General features: G+C 48.2%; 3 protein-coding genes across 7 annotated transcripts in view; all 3 read right to left on the bottom strand.

Annotated features, from left to right (window-relative positions):
* Positions 1-2907: 2907 nt before the first annotated feature.
* LOC133147090 (uncharacterized protein K02A2.6-like) lies at positions 2908-4743 on the bottom strand. The gene is made up of 3 exons (XM_061271190.1): positions 4601-4743; positions 3721-4335; positions 2908-3640 (listed from the first exon to the last, which is right to left on the bottom strand). Exons 1-2 carry the CDS (start codon positions 4649-4651, stop codon positions 3943-3945), a joined length of 444 nt encoding a protein of 147 aa, XP_061127174.1. The 5' UTR covers positions 4652-4743; the 3' UTR covers positions 2908-3640; positions 3721-3942.
* Positions 4744-5886: 1143 nt separating this feature from the next.
* On the bottom strand, positions 5887-7561 carry LOC133147087 (uncharacterized). Its single transcript, XM_061271187.1, has 2 exons — positions 6226-7561; positions 5887-6099 (listed from the first exon to the last, which is right to left on the bottom strand). Exon 1 carries the CDS (start codon positions 7559-7561, stop codon positions 6560-6562), a length of 1002 nt encoding a protein of 333 aa, XP_061127171.1. The 3' UTR covers positions 5887-6099; positions 6226-6559.
* Positions 7332-27619, bottom strand: part of LOC133147084 (tissue factor-like) — a 70639-nt gene continuing 50351 nt past the window's right edge. For 4 of the 5 annotated variants that reach the window (XM_061271182.1, XM_061271178.1, XM_061271179.1 and 1 more), the window contains 2 exons: positions 8172-8346; positions 7332-8112 (listed from right to left, as the gene is read on the bottom strand). In XM_061271182.1, coding sequence (XP_061127166.1) covers positions 7743-8112; positions 8172-8346 — 545 coding nt within the window. In that variant the 3' untranslated portion in view covers positions 7332-7742. Of the gene's footprint in view, positions 8113-8171; positions 8347-17061; positions 20711-27619 lie in introns of those variants that run through there. The other variant, XM_061271180.1, reaches the window with a different exon arrangement.

Below are 27619 nucleotides of genomic sequence, written 5' to 3' on the forward strand. Positions count from 1 at the left end.
GAACAATATCCTGATTTATAACAATTCATACGCAAAATCAACAAGGTACTGCAAACTCTTTATTTAGGAAATTACAAGAGTATTGTAGTATACAAATTGCTTACTTTAACACTGAACTTTGATGTCGTGTTTTTTCTTTAAATGTGCGGCGAGATTTGTGCTCCCTGAATATTTGATCACCGCATGGCAGGATTTACAAACTGCACGTGTCTTGTCCGTTGAGCCATCTTTTCTTTGGAATCCAAAGTGCTTCCAAACGAATGACTTGAAGCCTAAAGGGGAGCAAATTTCCTCGTCTTTTTGGACACTAGCCATAGCACCAGCCCAGGAGCCGCGTACTAGTTGTCGCCTCCCCTTTCACGTGCGTGCTCTGCTCACAACACAACAACGCCGGGCGCACTGCTCCCGGAAAGAGGAAGCAAGCAACAATGAACTGGATTTCAAAATAAAGTCGCGTCTAATGTCCGAGGTCAAACAGGGCGATATAAATCGATGTTTACCTTTAGCACCTGATTATTAAAGTTAGCTGAAGATGTTAAACAGTAGAGCAGGCCTGGCCAACCCGTGGCTCCTGAGCCGGATGCGGCTCTTTGCCTGGTTTAATGCGGCTCTTTTACATTCAAATCAACATTTGTGTTAGTGGGTTTTTTTTTTGTGCGTGTTTGCTTTGCTTGAGTTCAATATCGTATTTTCGTCAAATGTGTATGCGCATGAGGTGAAATTCCACAAAGCAGGAGGGGCAAACCAATTCGAGTAAACAATTAGTGTCAATTTCGCTCTCAAAATTGCAGGGAAAAAATGCACAGCTAAACGAAAATATGAAGATGAACACAGGACGTTTTTAACAGAGTGGGAAACTTTATATTTTTTTGTTGAACGTAATGGCAAGCCATTCTGCCTAATAAGTCAGATGTCATTAGCACATTTCAAAGCTTCAAATCTTCAGCACCACTTCAGCTCACTCCATGCTAACTTCGATAAGGACTTTCCAAAATGGACTGAATTTCGCAAGCGCAAGTTGGACACTTTGAAAAGTCAAGCAGAAAAACAGGTACAGTTTTTCCCAAAAATTACGAAGCACTCAGAGACTGTCACGCTTGCATCATATCAATTGGCTATGAACATTGCACGGGCTAAAAAAGCCATACAATGAAGGTTCGTGAAAAAATGCCTCAGTGACATTGTTGAAATCACCTGAAAATCAGACATCCAACTGTCCCGCCACACTGTTGAACACAGAATAATGGACATTAACAGGAATGCCAGAAATCACACGAAGCAACATGCACATAGTAAGTGAAAAAATGCTATTGTAAATTATTATGTTTTTGTTTGTGAACCTGGTTGAACTGAGAGTTTGTGTGTGTGAGACAGTGCACACAATGTTCATTGTTTAAAATGAATGGCCTGTGGTCTAATCAATTTCTGTCATCATTTTGGTGTGTGACATGATAATGTCACACAATAAATTTGGCTGAGCAGAGGTGTGTGTGTGCGTGTGTGCGTGTGTGTGTGTGTGTGTGTGTGTGTAAGAGGAAGGATGGGGTGATGTTCATGTGTGCCCATGTGTATGATGCGGCTCTTTGCGGTAACAGAGTAAAAAATGTGGCTCTTAATCTTTGACAGGTTGGCCACCCTTGCAGTAGAGCTATGCGATACCTAGAAATGGGAATTGATAAGATTTTTACGATTTTTGATTCCGTTTAATGATTCAATTCTTTATTGCAGGGGTGTCAAACTAATTTTTTTCACGGGCCGCATTGTAGTCATAGCTTCTTTCGGAGGGCCATTATGACTGTAAACCCAAATAAATTCAAGATTCAAGAGTTTTTATTCGCCATGTTTGAGCAGCCCAAACAAGGAATTTGACTTTGGTAAAACTAACAACACTCAGGACATGTAAAGAATGGCAAAAACAGTGTAGACCAGTGGTCACCAAACTACGGCCCGCGGGCCGGATACAGCCCACGGGACTGTTTAATCCGGCCCTCCAACCCTGAACAAATTGTATTATTAAACTTTTTTTTGTGGTCATTTTGCCTGCAATGACTGCGTTTCCCCAGTAGATGGGGAAGCGCTCGCCTGCGGATTTACTACCGGAAGCCGTGTCAGAAAGCTCGGTGCACACTCACAAGTGCGTGTCCGTACTCAGTAGTACGGACATGGCGCACTCGCGCTCTATTTTTATCAGTCCCGAATTTAGAGCGTGGGCTGTGACGACAGCATTCTTGTAATTCGCGCGCTGAGCTTTCAGATGCAGTTTTGCGCTAAAGCCACCCACAAGCCTTCCCCTGGAATCCTTCCATTAAAATGAGTCGCCCAAGGAAAAGCAAGGTGGACACAGTGCCGAGCGTTTAAAAGAGAGTGCCCAATTTATATTTATAATTTATAAGGAAGGAACACAAGAACTTTAAGAGACTGCTCATATGTGTCAGAGAGATTCTGCTCTGACAACTGAACTGAACTTCTATCTGTTAAGATTGTGCATGGCACAACAGAAAGTTAATGTTCCATGGCTTTTTTTTTCTATGAAGAACCCAGAGAGAGTTATTTAGTTATTATTTATTTCCTGTTTTTTCTGTGAAGAACTCAGAGAGGGTTATTTAGTTATTATTTATTTCATTAATAGTGTTATTATTTGTTTCCTGACTTTTTTTCCTGTAAAGAACCTGGAAAGGGTTATTAAATAACCGTTATTTGGTTATGTGTGGCTTTCTGGAAAACAATAAAAATTTTAAGCTCCTCTACGATCGTCACACTTTTTCTGTTACAAACTGACACCGGCCCCCCATCAGAGAAGGCAAAAGTTATGTGGCCCTCACAGGAAAAAGTTTGGGGACCCCTGGTGTAGACAAATTCAAAAAGGTGTGAAGAGCAGGATGTAAGGGAATGGAGAGTACAGCCAAGTGCGTAGCGATAGAGACTTTATTGCGGGCGGGGGTAAGGTGGGCGAAGCTGGAGCCGGCGCTGGATCGGCGATCAGGCTGGGAAAAACAAGGTGTTCTGCTGTATCTTCGATTCTTCACGGACGTCGGTTTGTCGTGGACCAGAGGGCGAAACAATATCACGGGACAGACGGACACTCGGGTCTGCGCTGGCGCCGTTGATATAGCGCTGTCCATGAGGCTGTGGCAGGTGGCGGCGATTCCGCTGATAGGGGGGCGTGGTCTTGTCACAAGCGGCCCCAGTACGTGACAGAAACCCACCCACAAGGGACGGCTCCCGACGTCCCCAGAGCACTAAAAGACAAAAAAAATCAGAAGGCAGAGGAAGGCAACCCCCCGGACGACCAGGCGGGGTTAGTACTCCGTCGAAACGTCCAATTCCTCGTCTCCGGCACCGGCGGAGAAGGCCGCCTCGGGCCCTTACCCCTGGGCCCCTCAACCATCCTCGGCCGTCCGCGCCGGGGGCTCGGTTGGTCCGGGTGACAGCGATGGAACTCCGTGATGAGCGAACGGTCGAGGATCCAGCGACTCGGGACCCAGGAGCGGTGGGCGTCGTCATAGCCCTCCCAATCCACCAGGTATTGGAAGCCACGACCGCGGTGCCGCGATCAGAGCAGGGAGCGGACGGCGTAAGCCGGGCCCCCCTCAATGAGCTGGGGCGGCGGCACGGGCACCAATGCGCTCTCAAAAACGGGCTGCACACGGGACACGTGGAACGTGGGGTAACCTTCATGGACTCCGGAAGGAGGAGACGGACGGCGGACGGGCTGATCACCTTCTGCATGGAAAACGGTCCAACAAAGCGCGGCGCCAGCTTGCGGGATCTCTTTCGCTGCGGCAAATCCTGCGTCGAGAGCCACACCCGCTGGCCCACTCTGTACTCCGGAGCCGGCGACCGGCGCTTGTTTGCCTGGCGGGCGTAGCCTGAAACAGAGCGGAGAAGAGGGGTCCGGGCCCTCGCCCAGGCACGACGACAACGGCGGACACAAGCCTGGGCCTATGGGCACGCCGTGTCACGTTCCTGGTGGGCGAACAAGGGTGGCTGGTACCCGAAGACGCAGTGGAAGGGCGACAGTCCCGTAGCCGAGCTGGGGAGGGAATTGTGGGCGTACTCCACCCAAGGAAGCTGTTGGACCCACAAACGCTGGTCCCCGGCGGCCATGCATCGGAGGGACCTGCCCAGCTCCTGGTTCAGCCACTCCGCTTGACCATTGAACTGAGGGTGAAACCCCGACGAGAGGCTGGCCGTAGCGCCGAGGAGTCGGCAGAACTCCGCCCAGAAGGTGGAAGCGAACTGCGGGCCATGGTCCGACACGATGTCCTCTGGGAGGCCGTGGTGACGAAACACCTCCCGCACCATGATGGACGCAGTCTGCTTCGCGGACGGAAGCTTAGGCAGAGGAATGAAGTGCGTCATTTTGCTGAACCGGTCCACCACCGTGAGGACCACCGTGTTCCCCTCCGAGGGGGGAAGGCCCGTGACAAAGTCGATGGACAGGTGAGACCAGGGACGCCGGGGAACCGGCAAGGGTTGGAGTAGCCCGGCCGGAGGACAAGTAGAGGTCTTACAGCGGTTACATATTGAGCAGGCTCTGACGTAATCGCTGGTGTCCACTTGCCAGGTGGGCCACCAGAAATGCTGCACCACCACGTACCTCGTGCGCGCAGCCCCGGGATGACAGGCCAGGCGTGAGTCGTGTGCCCATTGCAGCACGGACGAGCGCAGGCCCTCAGGGACGAACAGGTGACCTTCCGGGCAGTTGCTGGGGCCGGGCTGATCGCGTGATGCAGCTTCTACTTGGCGTTCAATCTCCCATGACAGCGCCGCCACCCGCACCGAGGGAGAATAGTGGGAGGCGGACCCCGTTTCTCCTCCCCGCCAGGAAACGAACGCGACAGGGCATCCGCCTTCGCGTTGCGGGAACCCGACCTGTAGGAGAGAGAGAACTCAAACCGGTCAAAGAACAGAGCCCCCCTTGCTTGCCTCGCGTTCAGCCTCTTGGCCAATCTCAGGTACTCCAGGTTGCGGCGGTCGGTCCAGACGATGAACGGCATGGTGGCGCCCTCCAGCCAATGCCGCCAATCCTCCAAGGCCAACTTGACGGCGAGGAGCTCCCGTTTGCCGATGTCATAGTTCCGCTCCGAGGCCGACAAGCGGCGAGAAAAAAAAGCGCACGGGTGGAGGCGATCGTCCTGGCAGCTGCGTTGGGACAGCACCGCCCCAACCCCCACGTTTGAGGCGTCCACCTCGACCACAAACTGCCGGTCAGGATCGGGGACTCGGAGGATGGGAGCGGACGTGAACCTCCTCTTGAGCTCCTGGAACGCCTGTGCTGCCCATTCCGTCCATTTGTACGGGGAGGCGGGGCTGGTGAGGGCAGTGAGGGGCACGGCCACCGTGCTGTACCCACGGATGAAACGGCGATAGAAGTTCGCGAACCCCAAGAATTGTTGCAGCCGCTAGCATGTCTCTGGGACAGGCCATGACGTGACCGCTTGCACTTTCTCTGGGTCCATCTCGACGGATCCCTCGCGCACCACGTAGCCGAGGAACTTGACAGAGGAGGCGTGGAACTCGCACTTCTCTGCCTTCACGTAGAGCGAATTTTCCAGGAGGCGGCGTAGCACCGTCCGAACATGCTTGATGTTTTCAGGGAGCGAGCGGGAGAAGATGAGGATGTCGTCCAAATAAACGAACACGAACTTGCCCAGGATGTCTCGTAGCACGTCGTTTATTAAGGACTGGAAAACCACTGGGGCATTGGTGAGCCCAAACGGAACCACCAAGTACTCGTAGTGGCCGCTCGGTGTGTTGAAAGCCGTCTTCCACTCGTCTCCCTCCCGGATGCGGATCAGGTGATAGGCGTTGCAAAGATCCAGCTTAGTAAAGACGGTGGCACCCTGAAGGCACTCGAAGGCAGAAGACAGAAGAGGCAGGGGGTATCGGTTCTTAACGGTTATGGCGTTTATTACCCGGTAGTCGATGCACGGGCGGAGCGTGCCCTCCTTCTTCTCCACGAAGAAGAACCCCGCTCCCGCAGGTGATGAGGACGGCCGTATGATGCCGGCCGCCAGGGACTCCCGGATGTATTCCTCTATGGCCCGGCGCTCAGGAGCGGACAGGGAGTAGACGCGTCCCTTGGGGGGGAAGGTGCTGGGCAGCAGGTCGATGGCGCAATCGTAAGACCGGTGGGGAGGAAGGGAGGTGGCCCTGGCCTTACTAAAAACTTCTTTGAGTTCGTGATAAACCGCCGGTACGATGGAGATGTCGTGGCTGTACCTGGGCGGGGCTCCACCGAGCGGGCTGGTGGCCGCCCTCAGGTACGTCCGATGGCAGCGTTCGCTCCACTGCCGAACCACCCCCACCTCCCAGTCCAGTACCGGGTTGTGCTGCCGCAGCCAAGGGTGCCCCAGGATGAGCTGCTGTCCTGGGGGGGGAAGAAAAAAAAATTGGATGGTCTCGTGGTGATTGCCGGAGAGCAGTACCTTGACTGGCTCTGTCACGAAGGCCACCTCGCCGATCAGACGGCCATCGATGGCGCGTGCGGGAATGGGCGGGCTCAGAGGCAGGAAGTTGATCCCCCCACTGGCGTGCCAGGCAACTGTCCATGAGGTTACCCTCCGCCCCGGAATCCACCAGGGCAGCCACGTTCCGGTCGCCCGCCGCGAGCTGGACACGTGCCTGTAACGTGAGCGTACTGGGACTGGGAGAGCCTGTGCTGGTCGAGCTCACGTGGATCCCCGACGCCGCGTGAGCCCGGCCTCCTGACGGGCACCCTGTCACTCGATGACCCCCCTCCCAGATCCATGGGCCTCCGCTCCCGATCGCGCCGCCGCGTTCGTATCCGCCGGTCTACTCGGGCCGCCAAGTTCATCGCGTCCTTCAGGGTTCGCGGACGATCGCGGGAAACTAGCTCGTCCTTCATGTACTCCGCGAGACCGTTGAGGAACGTGCTGACGAGCGCCGGCTCGTTCCACCCGCTGCTGCCGGCCAGGGTCTGGAACTTGAGGGCGTTATCTGCGACCGATCGGCTACCTTGACGCAGCGTCGCCAGTTCCTCGGCGGCGTCTTCGGCGGCAGAGCCCAGGTCGAACAAGCAGAGCAATTCCTCCGCGAATGCGTCGACCGTGTCACAAGCCGGGGCCCCCCTCTCGGGGGCACGTGACAGCTGGGGGCGCAGCCACCGACAAACTCTGGAGGGCTTGGGCCATCTCCTGCTGCTGTTGCTGTTGCCGTTGGCCCACCTCGATCTGACTCCGGATGTCGGCGGATAGGCTGCTAATGGCGGTCTCGGCTTGCTCCAGCCGGGCGGATGCCGTCTCTTCGTTTGCTGGCTGCATAGCCTGGTCCGTCTGTACTGTAAGGGAATGGAGAGTACAGCCAAGTGCGTAGCGATAGAGACTTTATTGCGGGCCCCCCGCCCGCTATCGCGGGTAAGGTGGGCGAAGCTGAAGCCGGCGCTGGATCGGCGATCAGGCTGGGAAAAACAAGCTGTTCTGCTGTATCTTCGATTCTTCACGGACGTCGGTTTGTCGTGGACCGGAGGGCGAAACAATATCATGGGACAGACGGACACTCGGGTCTGCGCTGGCGGCGTTGATATAGCGCTGTCCATGAGGCTGTGGCAGGTGGCGGCAATTCCGGTGATAGGGGGGCGTGGTCCTGGTGCAGGTGGCGCCAGTACGTGACGAGGATGTTATTGCACAGTAATGACTCTGAGACTCTATGAGTGGTGTGAGTTTATCAGAGCAACAGCCTGGGGAAAGAAGCTGTCTCCGTGTCTGCTGGGGAGTAGTTCAAACAGACTGCAACCTGGGCGAGAAGGGTCTGTAGAGATGTTCCTTGCACGTTTCCTGGTCCTGGACAGGTACAAGTCTTGGATAGATGGGAGGTTGATTCCAATGATCTTTTCTGCAGTCCTGATTGTCCGTTACAGTCTGTGCTTGTCTTGTTTGGAGGCCAATCCAAACCAGACAGTGATGGAAGTGCAGAGGACAGACTGGATGATGGCAGTGTAGATGGTCTTCAGAAGCTCTCGCGGCAGGTTGAACTTCTTGAGCTGTCTCAGGAAGTACAGCCTCTGCTGGGCCTTCTTCCGGACAGAGTCTATGTGGCCGGTCCATTTCAGGTCCCGAGAGATTGTGGTTCCCAGGAACTTGAAGGTGTCTGTGGAGAGAATAGTATTACTGCGGATAGTGAGGGGTAAAAGTGGTGAAGGGTCTCACCTGAAATCCACTGTCATCTCCACGGTCTTGAGCGGGTTCAGCTCCAGATGGTTTTGGCTACACCAGTGGACCAGCCGCTCCACCTCCTGTCTGTACGCAGTCTCATCACCGTCCTGGATCAGTCCGATGAGAGTGGTGTCGTCTGCATACTTCAGGAGCTTCACAGGAGAGTCACCTGAGGAGAAATCATTGGTGTAGAGAGAGAAGAGCAGTGGGGAGAGGACGCACCCCTGAGGGGCTCCAGTATTGGTGGTCCGGGTGTCAGATGTGATGCCCCCCAGCCTCACACGCTGTCTCCTGTTGGTCAGGAAGCTGGTGATCCACTGCCAGGTGGAGGCAGGCACCGCAAGCTGGATGAGCTTCTGTTGGAGGATGTCAGGAGCGATGGTGTTGAACGCCGAGCTGAAGTCCACGAACAGGGTCCTGGCGTACGTTCCTGGGGTGTCCAGGTGGTGCAGGATGTAGTGCAGTCCCATGTTGACCGCATATTCCACTGACCTGTTTGCCCGGTAGGCAAACTGGAGGGGGTCTAGCAGGGGGCCCGTGACCTCCTTCGGGTGGTTCAGCACTATGTATGAGCACCTCATCTTATTTACAGTAAAAGCTACAAAGCAAACTGACAAATAACTCGTTTTCAAATCAGACGAGTAAAAACTGGTCAAATATTAAAAAAAAAATACTTTATTAAAGGTGAAGACAATTTGCAATTCTTGTAATGACACGAATTTGATGCACAATTTGTCTTCGCGGGCCACATAAAATGATGTGGCGGGCCGTATCTGGCCCCCGGGCCTTGAGTTTGACACCTGTGCTTTATTGGTTCCCATCGATTCTCATTTGGGGAAAAAAGAAGCTCATAAATGATTATAATCATTTTGTTTATTAGTCAAAGTTCAAAGTTCAAATTCAGCTTTATTGTCAATCCCTTCATATGTCAAGACACACAAAGAAACCGAAATTCCGTTTCCTCCATCCCACGGTGACGAGACACAGTACAGGATAAACGTACAATTAGACGACACAAAATAAAAACAAGAAAGCACAAATAATAAATAATAAATACATAAAATGAGTGATGAATAAATAATAAACAAATAACCCAATAAATAAGAGGAGCAAAACTGAGCCAGTGTGCGTACAGCAGACAGTAAGCATAGCGCTAAGTACAGGAGGCTACGCAGAAATGGGGGGCGAGTTCAGGATCCTAACAGCCTGGAGTATGAAGCTGTTGGAGAGTCCGGTGGTGCGGGAGCGTAGGCTCCTGTACCTCTTCCCAGAGGGCAGAAGCTCAAACAAATAGTGAGCGGGGTGACTCACATCACTCACAATCGTGGTCGCCTTGCGGGTGAGATGGGACGTGTAAATGTCCTTCAAGGAGGGGAGCGAAGCACCAATTATCTTACCAGCCGTGTTCACTACGCGCTGCAGGGCCTTCAAGTTGTAGTCAGTGCAGCCGCCACCCCAAACAGCAATACAGCTGGAGAGGACGCTCTCAATGGTGCCGCGGTAAAATGTAGTCATGACGGCCGGAGGAGCGCTCGCTCGCCTGAGTTTCCGCAGGAGGTACAGGCGACGCTGGGCTTTCTTCGCCAGTGATGCGGTGTTGGTGGACCAGGAGAGATCCTCACTGATGTGCACCCCGAGGAACTTGGCGCTGCTCACTCTCTCCACCACAGCACTGTCGATGGTCAGCGGCAGGTGTTGGGTGTGACCCTTCCGGAAGTCCACAACAATCTCCTTGGTCTTGTCGACGTTCAACAGGAGGTTGTTGTCCCTGCACCACGTGGTCAGAAGGTCAACCTCCAGCCTGTATTGAGTCTCGTCTCCCTTGGTGATGAGACCCACCAGAGTCGAGTCGTCAGCAAACTTTACTATGCGGTTGTCGCTGTAGGTTGCAGTGCAGTCATGCGTCAGGAGGGTGAAGAGCAGCGGACTGAGCACGCAGCCTTGGGGGGCTCCCGTGCTCAGCATGATGCTGCCGGAGATTTTGTCGCCAACACGTACCACCTGTGGCCTCTGACAGAGGAAGTCCAGTAGCCAGTTGCAGAGGTAGGCACTGAGGCCCAGCGTGTCAAGTTTGCTGATGAGGCGTTGTGGCACAATGGTGTTGAAGGCAGAACTGAAGTCCACAAACGGCAATCTCACATACGAGTCCCTTCTCTCCAGGTGGGTGAGGGCCGAGTGGAGGGCAGAGCGGATGGCATCCTTAGAGGACCGTTTGGCTCGGTACGCAAACTGGAAGGGGTCAATGGTGGGGGGGAGAACGGATCGGATGTGCTCCATGACAAGCCGCTCAAAGCACTTCATGATGATGGGCGTAAGTGCCACGGGGCGGTAGTCATTGAAGCAGGACGGAGCAGGTTTCTTCGGCACAGGTACGATGGTGGCAGCTTTGAAACACGAAGGGACGATGGCCTGCTGCAGGGAAGTGTTAAAGATGTCCATGAAGACACCCGTCAGCTCCCCAGCGCAGTCCTTCAGCGCTCGACCCGGGATGTTGTCAGGGCCCGCCGCCTTACGGATGTTGATGGCGGCAAGCGCCCTCCTCACGCTGTCGGCGGAGAGGCACAGGGGCAGCTCGTGTGAAGGGGGAGTGGCCTTCAGCGGGCAAGTGCTGTTCTGAGCGTCGAAGCGAGCAAAGAAGCGGTTAGGGTCATTGAGCAGACGGACGTCGCCTTCACAGCTCTGCGGCGCGGGCTTGTAATCCGTGATGGTCTGAATGCCCTGCCAAAGGCTCCGTGCGTCCCTGCTGTCCTTGAAGTGGGCGGCAATTTTGCACGAGAACGCCCTCTTTGCTTCTTTGATGCCCCGGGACAGGTCGGCCCTCGCAGTCCTCAAGCCAGCCTCATCCCCCGCTCTAAAGGCTTTGTCCCTGGCCCTCAGCAGCCTGAAGACAGCATCTGTCAGCCATGGCTTCCGGTTAGCCCGAGTGACGATGGATTTTGAGAGAGTCACATCATCAATGCACTTCCTGATGTAGAAGGAAACAGAGTCAGTATACTCCTCAATGTTTGTCCGATCGTCGCAAGTGGCAGCCCTCCTAAACATGTCCCAGTCAGTAGAGCCAAAGCAGTCACGAAGCGCATCAGAGGGACCCTCAGGCCACACCCTTACCTGCTTGCGAACTGGCCTGGACGCTCTCACCATTTGTCTGTATGCGGGCAAAAGCATAACAGTGATATGGTCAGAAATTCCAAGATGGGGGAGGGGGGCGGCTTTGAAAGCTCCTTTATGCGAAGAGTAGACCAGGTCCAGGAAGCTGTCGCCACGCGCAGGAAAATTAACATGCTGGTGAAGCCTCGGAAAAACAGACTTCAGGTTAGCATGATTAAAATCCCCAGCGAAGATGATGAAACCGTCAGGGTGCGCTGTCTGTTGTTCACTGACAGCCTGGTACAGTTCACTAAGAGCCGCGATCCTGTCGCCTTCGATGTTGGAAGGCGGGATGTAAACCGCGACTAGCAGAATCGCGGTAAATTCCCTTGGCAGGTAAAAAGGACGGCACTTAATGATCACGAACTCCGCCGAAAGCGAGCAGTGCTTGCATACCACTACAGAGTCCCAGCACCATTCGACGCATATTCCACCGCCACGAGATTTTCCCCCTTGTACAATGACCGGGTCCGCCCGATGGCACGCTAGCCGCTCCAGATGTACAGCGGAGTCCGGAATGTTGACGGTCAACCAAGTCTCAGTGAACACGAGCACACAGCAGTCACGCACTGTCCGGTTTGTAGATCGCAGCAAGCGAATGTAATCCATTTTGTTGTCCAGCGATCAAACATTCGCCTGAAGAATGGAAGGCACGGCCGGGCGAGCTGGGTCGGCCGCCAGCCTGGCCCGGACGCCTCCGCGCTTGCCCCTCTTCAGCCTGCTTGCACACCGCTTTTGACGCTTCCCAACCGGGGGAGGAATAGCAGACGAGTCCGGCGACGCTTCAGGACGTAGCAGTCCGAGCTCCTTTAATGTCCCCGCATCAAAGTCCAGAACTCGACAAAACTCGCTTTCGCCGATGTTATATTGCAACTTTGTGAAATATTCTGTTTGCAAACATTCTCCTAAAATAGAATACCACCGAAAATTAAGGGCTTCTACAGCGTGTCATTTTATCCATTATAATATTTTGTCTGTTATACTCTGGATAATTTATTTTTTAAAGCCATTCGTTAATATAGAAATCAACATTTTCCATGTTTTTTGTGTATTTTTTACATGTAAATATGTTATCTATTAATGTGGTTGTATTAACTAATATTGTACTCGATTTTGTAATTACCGTATTTTCCGCCCTATAAGGCGCACCTAAAAACCTAATTTTTTATCAATAGTCGACAGTGCGCCTTATAGTCCGGTGCGCCTTATATATGGATCAAGTGATGAATTTGTTGATTGGTTGTACACAGTGCTCTGCCAAAATGTTTTAGTACGTTTTAGTACGACTAGTAAATTACAAGGTCGCATCGCTTCCCAACATTACGGTAACTGTAGTCAGGGGGCGTCACCGAATAGCTGTTGTACCCGCGAGGCTATTTCATTTCAAAATAGGCTGCTCCGTTAATGTTTCGAGTAAATCTACGGATCGATATAGAAGGGAAACCTAGGTAAGTAGTACCAATGCGTTAGATCGAACTTTAGTCAGTTCTGATCGTTTTATAGGAGATCGTTTGAGAAACACGATTGTTTACACTTTGCTGAGGCTCATGGGAGATTGCGAGCTGGGGCTCCTAGGAAATTGCGGATGGCTAATGCTATAACGATAGCTGCTATACGCGCGAGGCTATTTCATATCAAAATAGGCTGCTCTGTTAATGTTTCGAGTAAATCTACGGATCGATATGGAAGGGAAACATAGGTAAGTAGTACGAATGCGTTAGATCGAACTTTAGTCAGTTCTGATCATTTTATAGGAGATTGTTTGAGAAACGCGATTGTTTACACTTTGCTGAGGCTCATGGGAGATTGCGAGCTGAGGGTCATGGGTTTTTGCGGATGGCTAATGCTATAACGATAGCTGCTATACGCGCGAGGCTATTTCATGTCAAAATAGGCTGATCTGTTCATGTTTCGAGTAAATCTACGGATCGATATGGAAGGGAAACATAGGTAAGTAGTACCAATGCGTTAAATCGAACTTTAGTCAGTTCTGATCATTTTATAGGAGATCGTTTGAGAAACGCGATTGTTTACACTTTGCTGAGGCCCGTGGGAGATTGCGAGCTGAGGGTCATGGGTTTTTGCGGATGGCTAATGCTATAACGATTAAATTTACGGATCGATATGGAAGGGAAACATAGGTAAGTAGTACTAATGCGTTAGATCGAACTTTAGTCAGTTCTGATCATTTTATAGGAGATCGTTGAGAAACGCGATTGTTTACACGTTGCTGAGGCTCACGGGAGATTGCGAGCTGAGGGTCATGGGTTTTTGCGGATGGCTAATGCTATAACGATAGCTGCTATACGCGCGAGGCTATTTCATGTCAAAATAGGCTGCTCTGTTAATGTTTCGAGTAAATGTACGGATTGATATGGAAGGGAAACATAGGTAAGTAGTACCAATGCGTTAGATCGAACTTTAGTCAGTTCTGATCATTTTATAGGAGATCGTTTGAGAAACGCGATTGTTTACACTTTGCTGAGGCTCATGGGAGATTGCGAGCTGAGGGTCATGGGTTTTTGCGGATGGCTAATGCTATAACGATAGCTGCTATACGCGCGAGACTATTTCATGTCAAAATAGGCTGCTCTGTTCATGTTTCGAGTAAATCTACGGATCGATATGGAAGGAAAACATAGGTAAGTAGTACCAATGCTATAACAATAGCTGCTATACGCGCGATGCTATTTCATGTCAAAATAGGCTGCGCTGTTAATGTTTCGAGTAAATCTACGGATCGATATGGAAGGGAAACATAGGTAAGTAGTACCAATGCGTTAGATCGAACTTTAGTCAGTTCCAATCATTTTATAGGAGATCGTTTGAGAAACGCGATTGTTTACAGAGGGTTCGTTGGTTATTGGCTAGTGGGTGCATACCGCAACCCTAGTCAACCTCAGTTTGTTGCAGTAAAGCTTCTATTTTATGCGCCTTATAGTCCGGTGCGCCTTATATATGGACAAAGTTTTAAAATGGGCCGTTCATTGAAGGTGCGCCTTATACCCCGGTGCGCCTAATAGGGCGGAAAATACGGTAGACGGAAAAGACAGTTATTGTGCAATGCATTTCTAAATTCTGAGATTTTCTGGTGGCTCTTAGGGTTTAATAAATCAATATTAATGTCCCAGCATAATATTTGCGTTTTCTTATAACTTGATTGAGAATGGCAACTAATCTCTCATTAAAAATGTCAAGACAAGATCCTGGGATTCTATATACATAACTTCTGATTATATGAGCTGTTTTTTTTAATATGCATAATATGCACACTCCGTTATATTATCGATGGAATACGTAAAACATTCAGTCACAGTGCATCTCATGGTTTTGTCCACATATAGTGCGACCCCACCTCCTTTTTGTTCATTCGCTTCATTGTCAACATCCCATTTCGACATCTTTTGTCATTGTTGAGCCGAGTGTCTTTTAAAGCTATTTTTTTTCTTCTTTTTTTTTTTTCTTTGAAGGCGCCGCTCGAGTGGTAGCCTGTTACAGCAGCTTTGTCCGTTCTTCCCTGCTTTTAGTGTTTTGATTGTGTTATAGTGAGTTTTTTGTTGTTTTTCACCATCTCACATCATTGAATTAGGCTAGTGCGCGGCTATGGATGTTCACGTTGTAACATTCATAGTTTGTTCCCTACTGATTTTGGAACTTTTTGGTGCGGCGTCGGGTGACCCATCCATACTCGGCTCCCTTGTCTACACCCGCGATCAGCTGTTAGCCTGGCGATACACACCCCTTCCCGATCCCCAAGGAGATATTGCCGCGGAGAAGATGATGGCGAGCCAGAGTGAAGTGCAGGCAGCGGAAGAGACGGTATAAACCGTGTTTGCCATCATGGGAAACGTGAGATCTCTTCAAAGCAAAATGGAAGAGCTAACGGCGCTAGCCAGGACGCAGAGGGAATATCGCAAATGCAGTCTCATGTGCTTCACGGAGACATGGCTGAACGATCTCTCGCCCGACTCACACCTCTCCCTGGACGGTTTTCAAGTGGTGCGGGCTGACAGGAGTGCTACGGAAAGCGATAAGAAGAGAGATGGGGGACTCGCTGTGTTTGTGAACGATAGATGGTGCCATCCCGGACAAGGAGCGTCTCTGCTCCAGTGACATGGTGCTATTGGTGGTTAGCATCCGACCGTACTGTCTCCCGAGGGAGTTTTTACATGTTATTGCTATAACTGTGTACATCCGTCCCTCGGCTGTCCGCTACGAACCGGATCCATGCTATCGTTTCTAGGCTTCAAACCTAGCACCCCCAATCTCTCCTCCTCATCTCCTGGGACTTCAATTATGCTTCCCTTCCTGCCTTTACTCAATATGTTGACTGCCTCACCAGAAACGATAGAACTTTGGACCTGTTGTATGCTAATGTCGAAGACGCATACACCTCTTCCCCCCTCCCCTCACTTAGTCGCTCGGTTCACAACCTTGTCCATCTGGTCGCAGACTACACCCCGATGGTTAAACGGCGTCCACCTGAGAGGAGGTCTGTGATGTTGTAGTCTGTGGAATCCACTGCCAGGCTCAGAGACTGCTTTGAGAGTACAGACTGGGAAGGTCTCTGTGGCCCCCATGGAAGTGACATTGACAGCGTGACAGCGTCACTGTGCCCTCCAAGTTGGTCCGGTGTTTTCCCAATAACAAACCCTGGGTGTCGTCCGAGATAAAGGCTCTGCTTAATGGGAAGAAGAGAGCCTTTGGTTCGGGGGATGTGGTGGAGCTGCGTAGAATCCAGAAGGAACTCCGGCTGAAGATCAGGCAGGGGAAGGAGAACTACGGGAGGAGGCTGGAGAAGCAGATGGGGCTTAACAACGCCAGGAACGTCTGGAGGCGTCTGCAGTCCACCACCGGCTGATGGGGACAAGGACTGGGCGGATGAACTCAATCTGTTCTTCAACAGATTTGATTCCGATACAAATTCCTGGGTGTTCGCCTTAACACAAACTGGACTGGACTAATCACACCCACGCCCTGTGCAAAAAGGGCCAGAGTCCCCTCCACCTGCTGAGGAGACTGAGGTCCTTCGGTGTGTGCAGGGGTCTCCTCCGGACCTTCTATGACTCTGTGGTTGCCTCAGCCATCCTCTACGGTCTGGTCTGCTGGGGTGGGGGCAGTACTGACCAGGACAGGGGGAGACTGAATAAGATGGAGCGAGCTCTGTCCTGGGCTGTCCCCTGGACTCGGTTGAGGTTGTGGGTGAGAGGAGGACGTTGATTAAGCTTAAATCCATCATGGACAATACCTCTCACCCCCTCCATGAGATTGTGCGGTCCCTGAGCAGCTCCTTTAGCGGCAGACTTTTGCACCCTCAGTGTAGGAAGGAACGGTTCCGCAGGTCCTTCATTCCATTTGCTGTTAGACTTTACAACATGCATGCCACCTGATAAAATGAATGTGTTTCGTCTCTACTAGCAGCACTTGTGTTTGTTTGTCCTTGTCTGTTATTTACCCTTTTTTGTAATTCTGGCACTTGTTTTATTCTTGCACTCGTATTATTCTTGCACTCATATGCGCTGCTGTGACAAGTGAATTTCCCCGCTGTGGGATGAAGTTCTATCAATTATATGGAATTTATTTATTTTACCTCAATATTCATTCGATTTTGTAAAGTTCTTAGAGAGACTTCTGCTATTAAAATTTATAATTGAAAATTTATACCATATTGGCACGAATATAAGACGACCACTATTATAAGACGACCCCCTCTTTTTCAAGACTCAAGTTTGAAAAATTACTTTTTGAACACCAAATTTAATTTTTATACAGAAAATAATTACAGTACATCTGAAACAAATGATTATAACAATATATTTGCGAGAAAAAGCATGCTCTCACACACCTGGACCAGCATTTTGGAGCGGCGAGAGGACAGCAGGCGTGACCCTCCTGTGAGATTTGACAGGTGGATCACGCCCTCGTAGTAACAACAGCTGAAAAGACGTGTCACATACAACATCATGTGACACTCTGATGAAGGCGGAAGTTACTGCCGAAACTGTCAGAAAAAGCTACTAAGGTAAGACCTTGCAACTTGTCTGAACAAAAGAATATGATGGCTAGCTTGTTTTTGCTGGACATGTTTTGGTGTACTTGTCCGGGGGTGAACAAGGAATTTATCATAATCGCAGATAGGCAATTTCTCTTCTACTATGTGCTGCTTTCAATTAAGGTATCAATTCCTTTCTTTTTTATTGTACAGTTTTAGTAAAGTCCTCATCTATATATATATCTATATATATATAGATATATATATAGATATACATATCTTTGATCCTTTGAGGTATTTCGCTTTCTGTAGAATCATGGTTTTGTCTATATTTTTCAATTTTGACAATAATTGGTCTGGGTCTGCCCTTGCCTCGTTCTGTTTTTCCAATGCAATAGGCTCGTTCCACATTAATCTAGATTGGTCTTTGTAATTTTTCTTTGAATTATTTTTAACGTTTCTTCTTAGTACCAGTCCAAGTTTCTTCAGGTGTCTCTTCCAATCTATCTATAACCAGATTATTTATTTTTTATTGTTCCCCTAAATAGTCCAGTTTGTCTGATAGTTAAATGCACTGTCTTTTGTAAATGTCTATTTGCATATTTTTCTTTTTCTTACCTAGATGTGTTTTGATGTCATCAATTTCCTTTTCAGTGAACTGCAAGCAGGTTAATTTCTTGCAGTTCCTTCGGAATTGTCAAATCTTGTGTTGTTTGAGTCCAGGATCATATTGACATAACCCTTTAAGTATTCTTGTTAGTTTATTAAATGCAAAGAATAGATTTTTCTGTTACTGTAATAGATTGTTTACCTGTGAATCTGTCATGTAATCGTCCTCATCTTGGATTTTTGTTTTGGGGTCATGATTTTGCTGGGTTCTGTACATTGGCCTGCCTCTTTTGATGGTCATAGGGTCTTTGGAGGGCACCCGCCGCTAGGATTGCTGCTCTTATTGCTCGCCGGGCTTGGGCAGGTCAACAATGCTAGCGTTAGCTGCTCCCATTCTCCGACTACAATTGCAAATACAAATCTAGATTGATGTGGAACGAGCCTATCGCATTGGAAAAACAGAACGAGCCATTTCTAACATCATATATAATTGGGTGTCATCTGCATAACAATAAAAAACTAATGTTATATTCATGTATAATGCCCCCAAGCACAATCATGTAAATACTAAACAGTATATGTCAGATTATTTTGATGACATTCATTATGACTACGTAATGATTATAAACAGATTCTTTTGCTCAGACAAATAAAAGTTTTAGTTGTTACCTGCTGACAGTTTCGACTGTAACTCCAGTCTTCTCCAGCCGGTCGATACTTTTAGCAGGTAACAAGTAAAACTTTTATTTGTCTGAACAAAATAATCCGTTTATAGTATAGGTCAGGGGTGGGCAATTCCGGTGTCCCGCATGTTTCATAGGTCTCCCTGCTGCAACACACCTGATTAAAATGATCAGGATTGTTATCCAGCTTCTGCAGACCTTGCTAATAATCTGACTATTTGAATCAGGTGTGTTGCAACAGGGTGACATAGAAAACATGCAGGACACCGGCCCACGAGGACCGGAATTGCCCACCCCTGGTATACGTCCAAGTACCGATCCCATGTAGCATTAATGAGCTCAGAGGTTGTGTTGCCATTGGGTCCTCTCTGAGAGACGAGGAGGAGGAGGAGGATATTAAATACACGAACAAAAGAAAACTTGGGCCATGGTTGAATCAATTGGATGGCAAATAATTGTGGCAATGACTTGTGCAGCAAAGAATGGCGTGGCAAGACTTTTCAGTGATACACTAGTTTTTATGTTATTTGGTGAAAAAGTCCACAAAGCATCCCAAAATCTCAAAAGCAGTTTCATAGAAACCAAAATATTGATTCTCACATTTAAATAGAAATCTTGGAACTAGTTTCATGTCCATCCATTGAACTATATCCGTAGCTACTGCGTACCATAAAAGTGATGTGTGACTGCGACGAGAACCCTCTCAGAGGTGTCAAACTAATTTTTGTTGTGCGCTGCATCGTAGTCGTAATTTCCTTCTGAGGGCCATTATGACTGCTAACCCAAATAAATTTATGAACGTCTTATATTATATACAGCATAGAATACACAACAAACTGATAACTAACATTTTCTGGACTATAAATCATAGTTATATTCAGTTTGTCTGGGGGTGTGACTTATACGCAGGAGCGACTTATGTATGAAATTATTAACACATAATTTAAAATGTTGTTTTCCCACTAAACCGCATGAGGGCGCTCTAGGCCGGTGGAATAATTGGAACTGCAACTGATGATGAGCCTGACGTAAGCCACGTAGCTGCATCTTCTATTTGCGGGGTTAGTGGAGTTGTTTATAAGTAACACAGAGGATGAAGATTTTGTTGGATTTAATGATTTGGAGTGACGCAGATGGTTCGACAAACTTGTTAGCATGTTATTTATGCGATAGTTATTGGAACAACTTAATATGTTACGGCAGGCACGTTCTCACCCGTACCTTCAAACTGTTGTTGCCTTTCTATTTTTATTTTAAATTCCCTTTCAAGACGACAGGTTTGTTCTTGGTGTTGGATTTTATCAAATAAATATCCCCCAAAAATGTGACTTATACTTTGGTGCGACTTATATATTTATATAAGTCTTTCTTCTTTATTACCCATTTTATGGCTGGTGAGACTTATACTCCAGAGCGATTTAGAGTCTGGAAAATACGGTAGTTTTGAAATCAGAGACTAGTAAAAACTGTTCAAATAAAAAAAAAAGAATGATAAAAATTCTCTAGCAACATTTCTATTTTATAGTTTATTTAACGTTAGCATGCCGTACCTTCAACCTGTTGTTGCCTATTGTATTTTTATTTTAAATTCCCTTTCAAGACGACAGGTTTGTTTTTGGTGTTGGATTTTTAAATATCCCCCAAAATTGTGATTTATACTTTTGTGCGACTTATATATTTATATAAGTCTTTCTTCTATATTACGCATTTTATGGCTGGTGCGACTCATACTCTGGAGCGATTTAGAGTCCGGAAAATACGGTAGTTTTGAAATCAGAGACTAGGATAAAAACTGTTCAAATAAAAAAAAAAAAGAATGATAAAAATTCTCTGGCAACAGCTCTATTTTATAAAAGTGAAGACAATTTGTAATTCTTATTTTGACACAAAGTCAATGCACAATTTGTCTTTGTGTGCCAAATATAATTACACTACAGACCAGAGTTTGACACCCCTGCTCTATATACTCCGGAGTGGAATTCCTTCTTTTTCAGTTTTGAGGGCGCTCTTCTTGCCCCTGCAGCAAACTATTGTTACAACTGCTATGATGATCAGCAGCAAGATCAGGACGATGGCAGTTGCAATCACGCCAACTGAATACACTGTATGGAAAAACAAGACAGTTGAGATACATTATCAGATGAGTTAATGACAAATATAGAGCACAGAAACAAAAACACAGCCTGACACAAAGTACAATGTCTTGCTTACACATATGTTCATGTGCTTCAACCTTGCCTCAAAGTCCGTACGTGCGTCTGTCTATCCATTCACTACCGCTTATCAGGACTAAGGTCGTGGAAGCAGCAGGTTCAGCAGGGAAGCAGCGTGTCTCCTATGTTGTCCCCGGGTCGTCCTTATGGTGGGACATAGCCGAAACACCTCACCAAAGAGATGTCCAAGGAGGCCTCCTAATCAGATGCCCGAGCCACCTCACATGATTGCTCTCAGCGTAGAGAAGCAGCAGCTCGACTTGGAGTCTCTCGCAGGTGACCAAGCTTCTCACCTATTTCTAAGGGAGAGCCCGCACACCTTGCGGAGGGAACCAATTTCAGCCGCTTGTATCTGGGATCATGTTCTTTCGGTCAAAACTTAACTCTTCTTAACTTTATCCCATTGTCTCTTCCCTGTCCCCCTCCCCTCCTGTATGTCTTTGCCTTGTTCGCTGTAAGAGTCTATGAGTTTTTGAAAAGCTCTATACAAATTTAATGAATTATTAATTATTATTATTAAAACTTACAGATCGTGACCACAGGTGAGGATTGGAACATAGATCGACTGGTAGATCAAGAGCTTTACCTTTCGGCTTAGCTTCATCTTCACCACAATAGACAAATACAGTCCGCATCACAGTAGACGCCGATCAACCTGTTAATCTCCCGCTTCATCGTACAAGCTACTTGGACTCCTCCATCTGGGGTAGGATCTCATACCCGACCCACAGAGGGAATACCATCCTTTCCAGACTGAGGACAATGGTCTCAGATTTAGAGTTGCTAAATTTTATCCCAACCGTTTTACACTTGGCTGTGAACCGCTTCAGAGAGAGTTGGAGATCACGGCTTGAAGAAGCCAACAGCACCACATTATCAACAAAAAGCAGAGATGTGATACTGATGTCACCAAACCGGACATCCTTAATGCCTCGGCTGAGCCTAGAAATACTGTCCACAAAAGCTTTTATGAACAGAATCGACGACAAAGGGCCGCCTTGGCGAAGTCCAACCCTTACTGGAAATTAATCTGATTTACCGGCAATGTCAACCAAATGCTGACATCTGTGATACAGGGTACTGAACCGCATGCCAGTCCAGCACCCCTGTCCAGCCAGCACTCCAGCGTTCCAATTCCCCTTTCCCTCAAATCAATAAAGTCTTCCTTGTGCGGCATTTGGCTGTCCCGTCTTGTCTGTCACACAATCCCTTTCAGGCATGTTAACTTGTTACCAATATGCTCGTGTGTTATTTGATAGAATATGACACTGTGTTGAAACAAAAATAAAATGAAATGTACAATAAGTTTCTTCAAACACTATTTTGTTAGTTTGAGTGAAGAGCTAAATGTTTTGAAATTAACTCTATTGACTACATCTCAAATGTTGATCCCTAAAGCAGATAACATTTTCAAATAATATGGTGAGCTATTTTTGTATTAGAAGACATTTTGTTGTCCTGTGGTCCCCCTTAAGGCCTATGTCACTTTGTTAGCTGGAGTCAATAGAAGGGAAGCCAGCAGTATACAAAGCTTTTATGTAGGAAAATGTCATATCAAATGTAGGTTTGGTTGCCAATACAGTAAAAGAGCAAAATGTTGAAATTATAATGTGGCAGAAGTGAGCAACACGTCTTTATTCCATGACTGTCTGCTTCCGTGAGTCGTCACCTTATCGTGGTGGAGGGGTTTCCGTGTCTTAATGATCCTAGGAGCCATATTGTCTGGGGCTTCATGCCCCTGGCAGGGTCACCCATGGCAAAAGGGTCCTAAGTGAGGCCAAACAAAGCACGGCTCACTAGAACCCCTTATGATGATGAGTAAAATAAATGGACTTCGTTTTCCTTCGCCTGGACGTGGGTCACCGGGGCCCCCCTCTGGAGCCAGGCCTGGAGGTTGGGCTCGAAGGCAAGCGTCTGGTGGCCAGGCTTTCACCCATGGGCCCCGGCCGAGCACAACGCGAAAAGGAGACGTAGGTCCTCTTTCCCATGGGCTCATCACCTCTGGGAGGGGCCAAAGGGGTCGGGTGCAAAGTGAGCTGGGCGGCGGCCAAAGGCGGGGACCTTGGCGTTCTGATCCCCGGCTGCAGAAGCTGGCTCTTGGGACATGGAATGTCATCTCTCTGGCTGGAAAGGAGCCCGGGCTGGTGCGCGAGGCAAAAAAGTTCTGACTAGACATAATCGGACTTGCCTCCACACACAGTTTGGGCTCTGGTACAAGCCCTATTGAGAGGGGCAGAAATCTCTTCCACTCTGGAGTTGCCCACGGTGAGAGATGTCGAGCAGGTGTGGGCCTACTTGTTGCCCACTGGCTGGGCGCCTGCACATTGGGGTTCACAGAATCCCCTGTCAGGTAGAGCTTCAACTCCCACCTCTGTCAGAGCTTTTCCCACATCCCGGAGAAGGCGGGGGACATTGAGTCCGAGTGGACCATGTTCCGTGCCTCCATTGTTGAGGCAGCCGACCAGAGCTGTGGCCATAAGGTGGTCGGTGCCTGTCGTGGCGGCAACCCCCAAACCCGCTGATGGACACTGGTGGTAAGGGATGCCGACAATCTGAACAACGAGTCTTATCGGGCCATTTTGGCCTGTGAGACTCTGGAGGCAGCCGACGGGTACTGGACGGCCAAGCGGAACGGGGCTTTGGCGGTTGCTGAGGCAAAAACCCGAGCGTGGGAGGAGTTTGGCGAGGCCATGGACTTCCGGACGACTTTGAGAAAATTCTGGTCCACCATCCGGCGTCTCAGGAGGGGAAAGCAGTGCACCGTCAACACTGTTTACAGTGGAGGTGGCGTGCTGGTCCATTGTGTTGAAAAGAGAGCTGAGCCAAAAGACAAAGCTCTCAATTCACCGGTCGATCTACGCTCTCCTATGGTCACAAGCTATGGGTCGTGACCTAAAGAACAAGATTCAAACAGATGGCCGGAATTAGTTTCCTCCGTAGGGTGTCTGGGCTCTCCCTTAGAGAAAGAATGAGAAACTCGGTCGTCCGGTAGAGACATGAGGGATGCTACAAGAAAAGTCCTTTGATTGAGGAGCGATCTCGTCGAGGAGTGATCACGCTGAGGCTTCTTCCCTGTCGGGAAGTCGCCGAGCCACCAAACGTAGGAGCCTTCCAGCACCATCGGCTCCGCGGCCGGCGTTGGATTTCGCTCCAGCGACTCCAGACCCGTGGCCCCGCTGGGGTTCCTCCCGGCGCCATCAGACTCGCGGCCGCATTAGGGTCCCACTCCAGCATTGCCGGATGCGCGGCCGTCGCTGGACTTTGAGCCAGAAACGCTGGACCCGCGGCCGTTGCCAGACTTCGTCCCAGCAACGCCGGACCTGCGGCCGTCGGCGGACTGCGTGCCAGCAACGCCGGACCCGCGGCCTTCACCGGACCTCTACCCACCTGCGCCGGACCAGCGATCATCCCCTCAGGAGCCCAGCCAACACCAGATACCAGGAGCCCAGCTACCACCTGGCCCAGTAGGCAAACGCCATCAGCCCCACGAGGACACCCACCACCAGGCCTAGTAGGCTAACACCACCAGCCCAGGAGGAGAGCTACCATCAGGTATAGATTGATAGCCGGGATGGCCATGAAAGTGCTTCAGAAGGACATGGAGGAGCTGAAGTTATCAATGGAAGTGATGTCTTCAAATGTGGAAACTATAATGAAGCAACAGGCGATTATTACAGAGCTGATGGGAGAGGTGAAGCAGCTCAAACAATTAAACATTGAACAAAATAAGAAAATTGTCAGCCTGGAAAATAGATTAGACAATTTGGAGCAGTACTCAAGAATGAGCGATGTCATCATCACAGGTTTAAGGATCAAACCACGGAACTACCAGCAGGCTGTGAAAGGCCTTGCTTCGGAGGATAATCCTGAACATGAGGAGACAACAGAGGAGCAGGTAAAAACTTTCCTCCAGAGTAAAGACATCGCCATTGACATTGTTAATATTGAGGCATGCCACACTCTGCCAACTAAGAGTCTAAAAGGTAAGCCTGTCATACCATCTATAATTGTCCGATTTACAAACAGGAAAAGTAAGATAAATCTGCTCAAACAAGGTAGAAAACTAAAAGGCACGAACGTGTACATTAATGAACACCTCACCAAGAAAAATGGTGAAATAGCTAAGAAAGCAAGAGATCTTAAGAAAAGCGGTAAAATACAGTCCACTTGGACTGCTGGTTGTAAGGTGTTCATCAAACCTGTTGGGGCAGCAGAAAGTTCTCATAGTTTCTGCATCAGTGCCATAGAGCAACTTAAGAGGTACGAAGGAGACTAGTAACCTGTACATTATTCTGCTGAACCTCAAGTTGTGGTACCTTTAGATCATGGAATGTAAAAAACCTGGTGAAATTATCAACCCACCATGAACAGTACTGACAAATGCCTTTCTTTTCCAACTTATGTGTTTAACAAACAAGCACTGATAACTGAAAATGAAGAACTTGATTTGAAAACATTTGACTTCACTGACCATAAGGGATTTGACATAGAGAACAATATTGATCCTGTGAATAACTTCTTCATCAACTACACTCAAAGGAACAGCAAATACTATACTGTTGAGCAATTTAACAAGAATGTAACAACAAATAGAACAATATCAATTATACATTTTAATAGTAGGAGCCTGAAAGCAAACATCTCTAAGATCAAACAATGTTTAAAATATATGAATAATCTGTTTACTGTAATTGCAATATCTGAAACCTGGTTAAAGGAAGATCAGTCTGAAAATATTGACATAGAGGGGTATGAGAGTTATACATTAAATAGGAAGGTAAAAAGATGTGGAGGATTGCTCTATTCATAGATAAAAACTATAAGTGTAAGATAGTAAGAAGTATGTCTCAAGCAATAGATAATATTATGGAATGTATTACAGTTGAAATAGAAATGGAATCATCCAAAAACATTCTGGTAAGCTGTGTATACAGATGTCCAGGTTCATGTATAGAGACATTTAGTGAACTATTATCAGGAATGTATGAAAGGAAAATCAATACGAAAATGGTGTACGTCTGTGGCGATTATAATATAGATCTATTGAACCCACTTCAGCTGACTCCAGTAGCATAATTTATTAACTTAATGTACAGTATGAGTCTCTACTAGGGGTGTAAATCGCGGGTTTTGTCACGATACGATATAATATCGATATAAAGAACTACGATACGATATTTGCCGATTTCTTAAAGCCTGCTGCGATTCATTCACGATATATTGCGATATAGTGCTCTACGATCGATATTTTTTTTTTTTTAGTAAAAAATATATAACAATATCCTGATTTATAACAATTCATACGCGAAATCAACAAGGCACTGCAAACTCTTTATTTAGGAAATTACAAGAGTATTGTAGTATACAAATTGCTTACTTTAACACTGAACGTTGATGTCGTGTTTTTTCTTTAAATGTGCGGCGAGATTTGTGCTCCCTGAATATTTGATCACCGCATGGCAGGATTTACAAACTGCACGTGTCTTGTCCGTTGAGCCATCTTTTCTTTGGAATCCAAAGTGCTTCCAAACGAATGACTTGAAGCCTAAAGGGGAGCAAATTTCCTCGTCTTTTTGGACACTAGCCATAGCACCAGCCCAGGAGCCGCGGACTAGTTGTCCCCTCCCCTTTCACGCGCGTGCTCTGCTCACAACACAGCAACGCCGGAAAGAGGAAGCAAGCAACAGTGAACTGGATTTCAAAATAAAGTCGCGTCTAATGTCCGAGGTCAAACACGGCGATATAAATCGATGTTTACCTTTAGCATCGATACCAATAAATCGTAGAGCATTATATCGATTAATCGATGTGTATCGATGTATCGTTACACCCCTAGTCTCTACCCTGCAATAACCCGTCCGACTAGAATTACATCTCACAGTGCCACAATAATTGATAATATATTTACAAATGTAATTGAAAAGAAAGGTTAAACTGGACTGATAATAAATGATTCAAGCGACCACCTGCCAGTGTTTGCAGTGATCCAGGACTGTACAAAGAAAAAAAAGGAGGCTATAACTTTTAAAATGTGTAGAATGAACTCTGGTAATTCATTTAACTCATTCAAAAATGATCTTTTAAAACAAGACTGGAAAAGGTATATGTGGGTGATGTAAATGTAAAAAAGACTCGGAGTAGACCCGCTGCTCTTCCATGTTGAGAGGAGCCAGATGGGGTGGCTCGGGCATCTCCTCAGGATGCCTCCTGGACGCCTCCCTGGGGAGGTGTTCCGGACATGTCCCACCCGCAGGAGATCCCGTGGACGACCCAAGACACGCTGGAGAGACTATGTCTCTCAGCTGGCCTGGGAACGCCTTAGGATCCCCCGGGATGAGCTGGACAAAGGGCTGGGGAGAGGGAAGTCTGGGAGTCCCTCCTAAAGCTGCTGCCGCCGCGACCCGACCCCAGATAGGCGGAAGAGGACGGATGGATGTCTGCCAACACCCGTGGCTAGTTATGTCTTTAAAGCAACAAGACATCATGGCATCACAAAGGACAAACATAACACCCCACTCCTAACTGTAGGCCTGCTGGGTGAGGTCCACCACAATATCACATCCCAGCCTCTGCCAGTCATGAAATATTGAAATTGATAATCGCAAGCCAAAGTAGTGCTTGTCATGCCTGTCTGTTTTCTTTCATCCGTCACCAATGCATTTCGGGAGCCATTTTGTAAATTGAATTGTTCATAAGGTGAAATCAGTAAGGTTTCATTTGACTTACATTTCCCCTGACACCATGTACTCCCTTCAGCGCCGATCCGAAAACAAGGTGCCACACTCGGCTGGCCACATA

Source organism: Syngnathus typhle, unplaced genomic scaffold (assembly GCF_033458585.1).
Source record: "Syngnathus typhle isolate RoL2023-S1 ecotype Sweden unplaced genomic scaffold, RoL_Styp_1.0 HiC_scaffold_28, whole genome shotgun sequence".
NCBI classification, from domain to species: Eukaryota; Metazoa; Chordata; class Actinopteri; order Syngnathiformes; family Syngnathidae; genus Syngnathus; species Syngnathus typhle.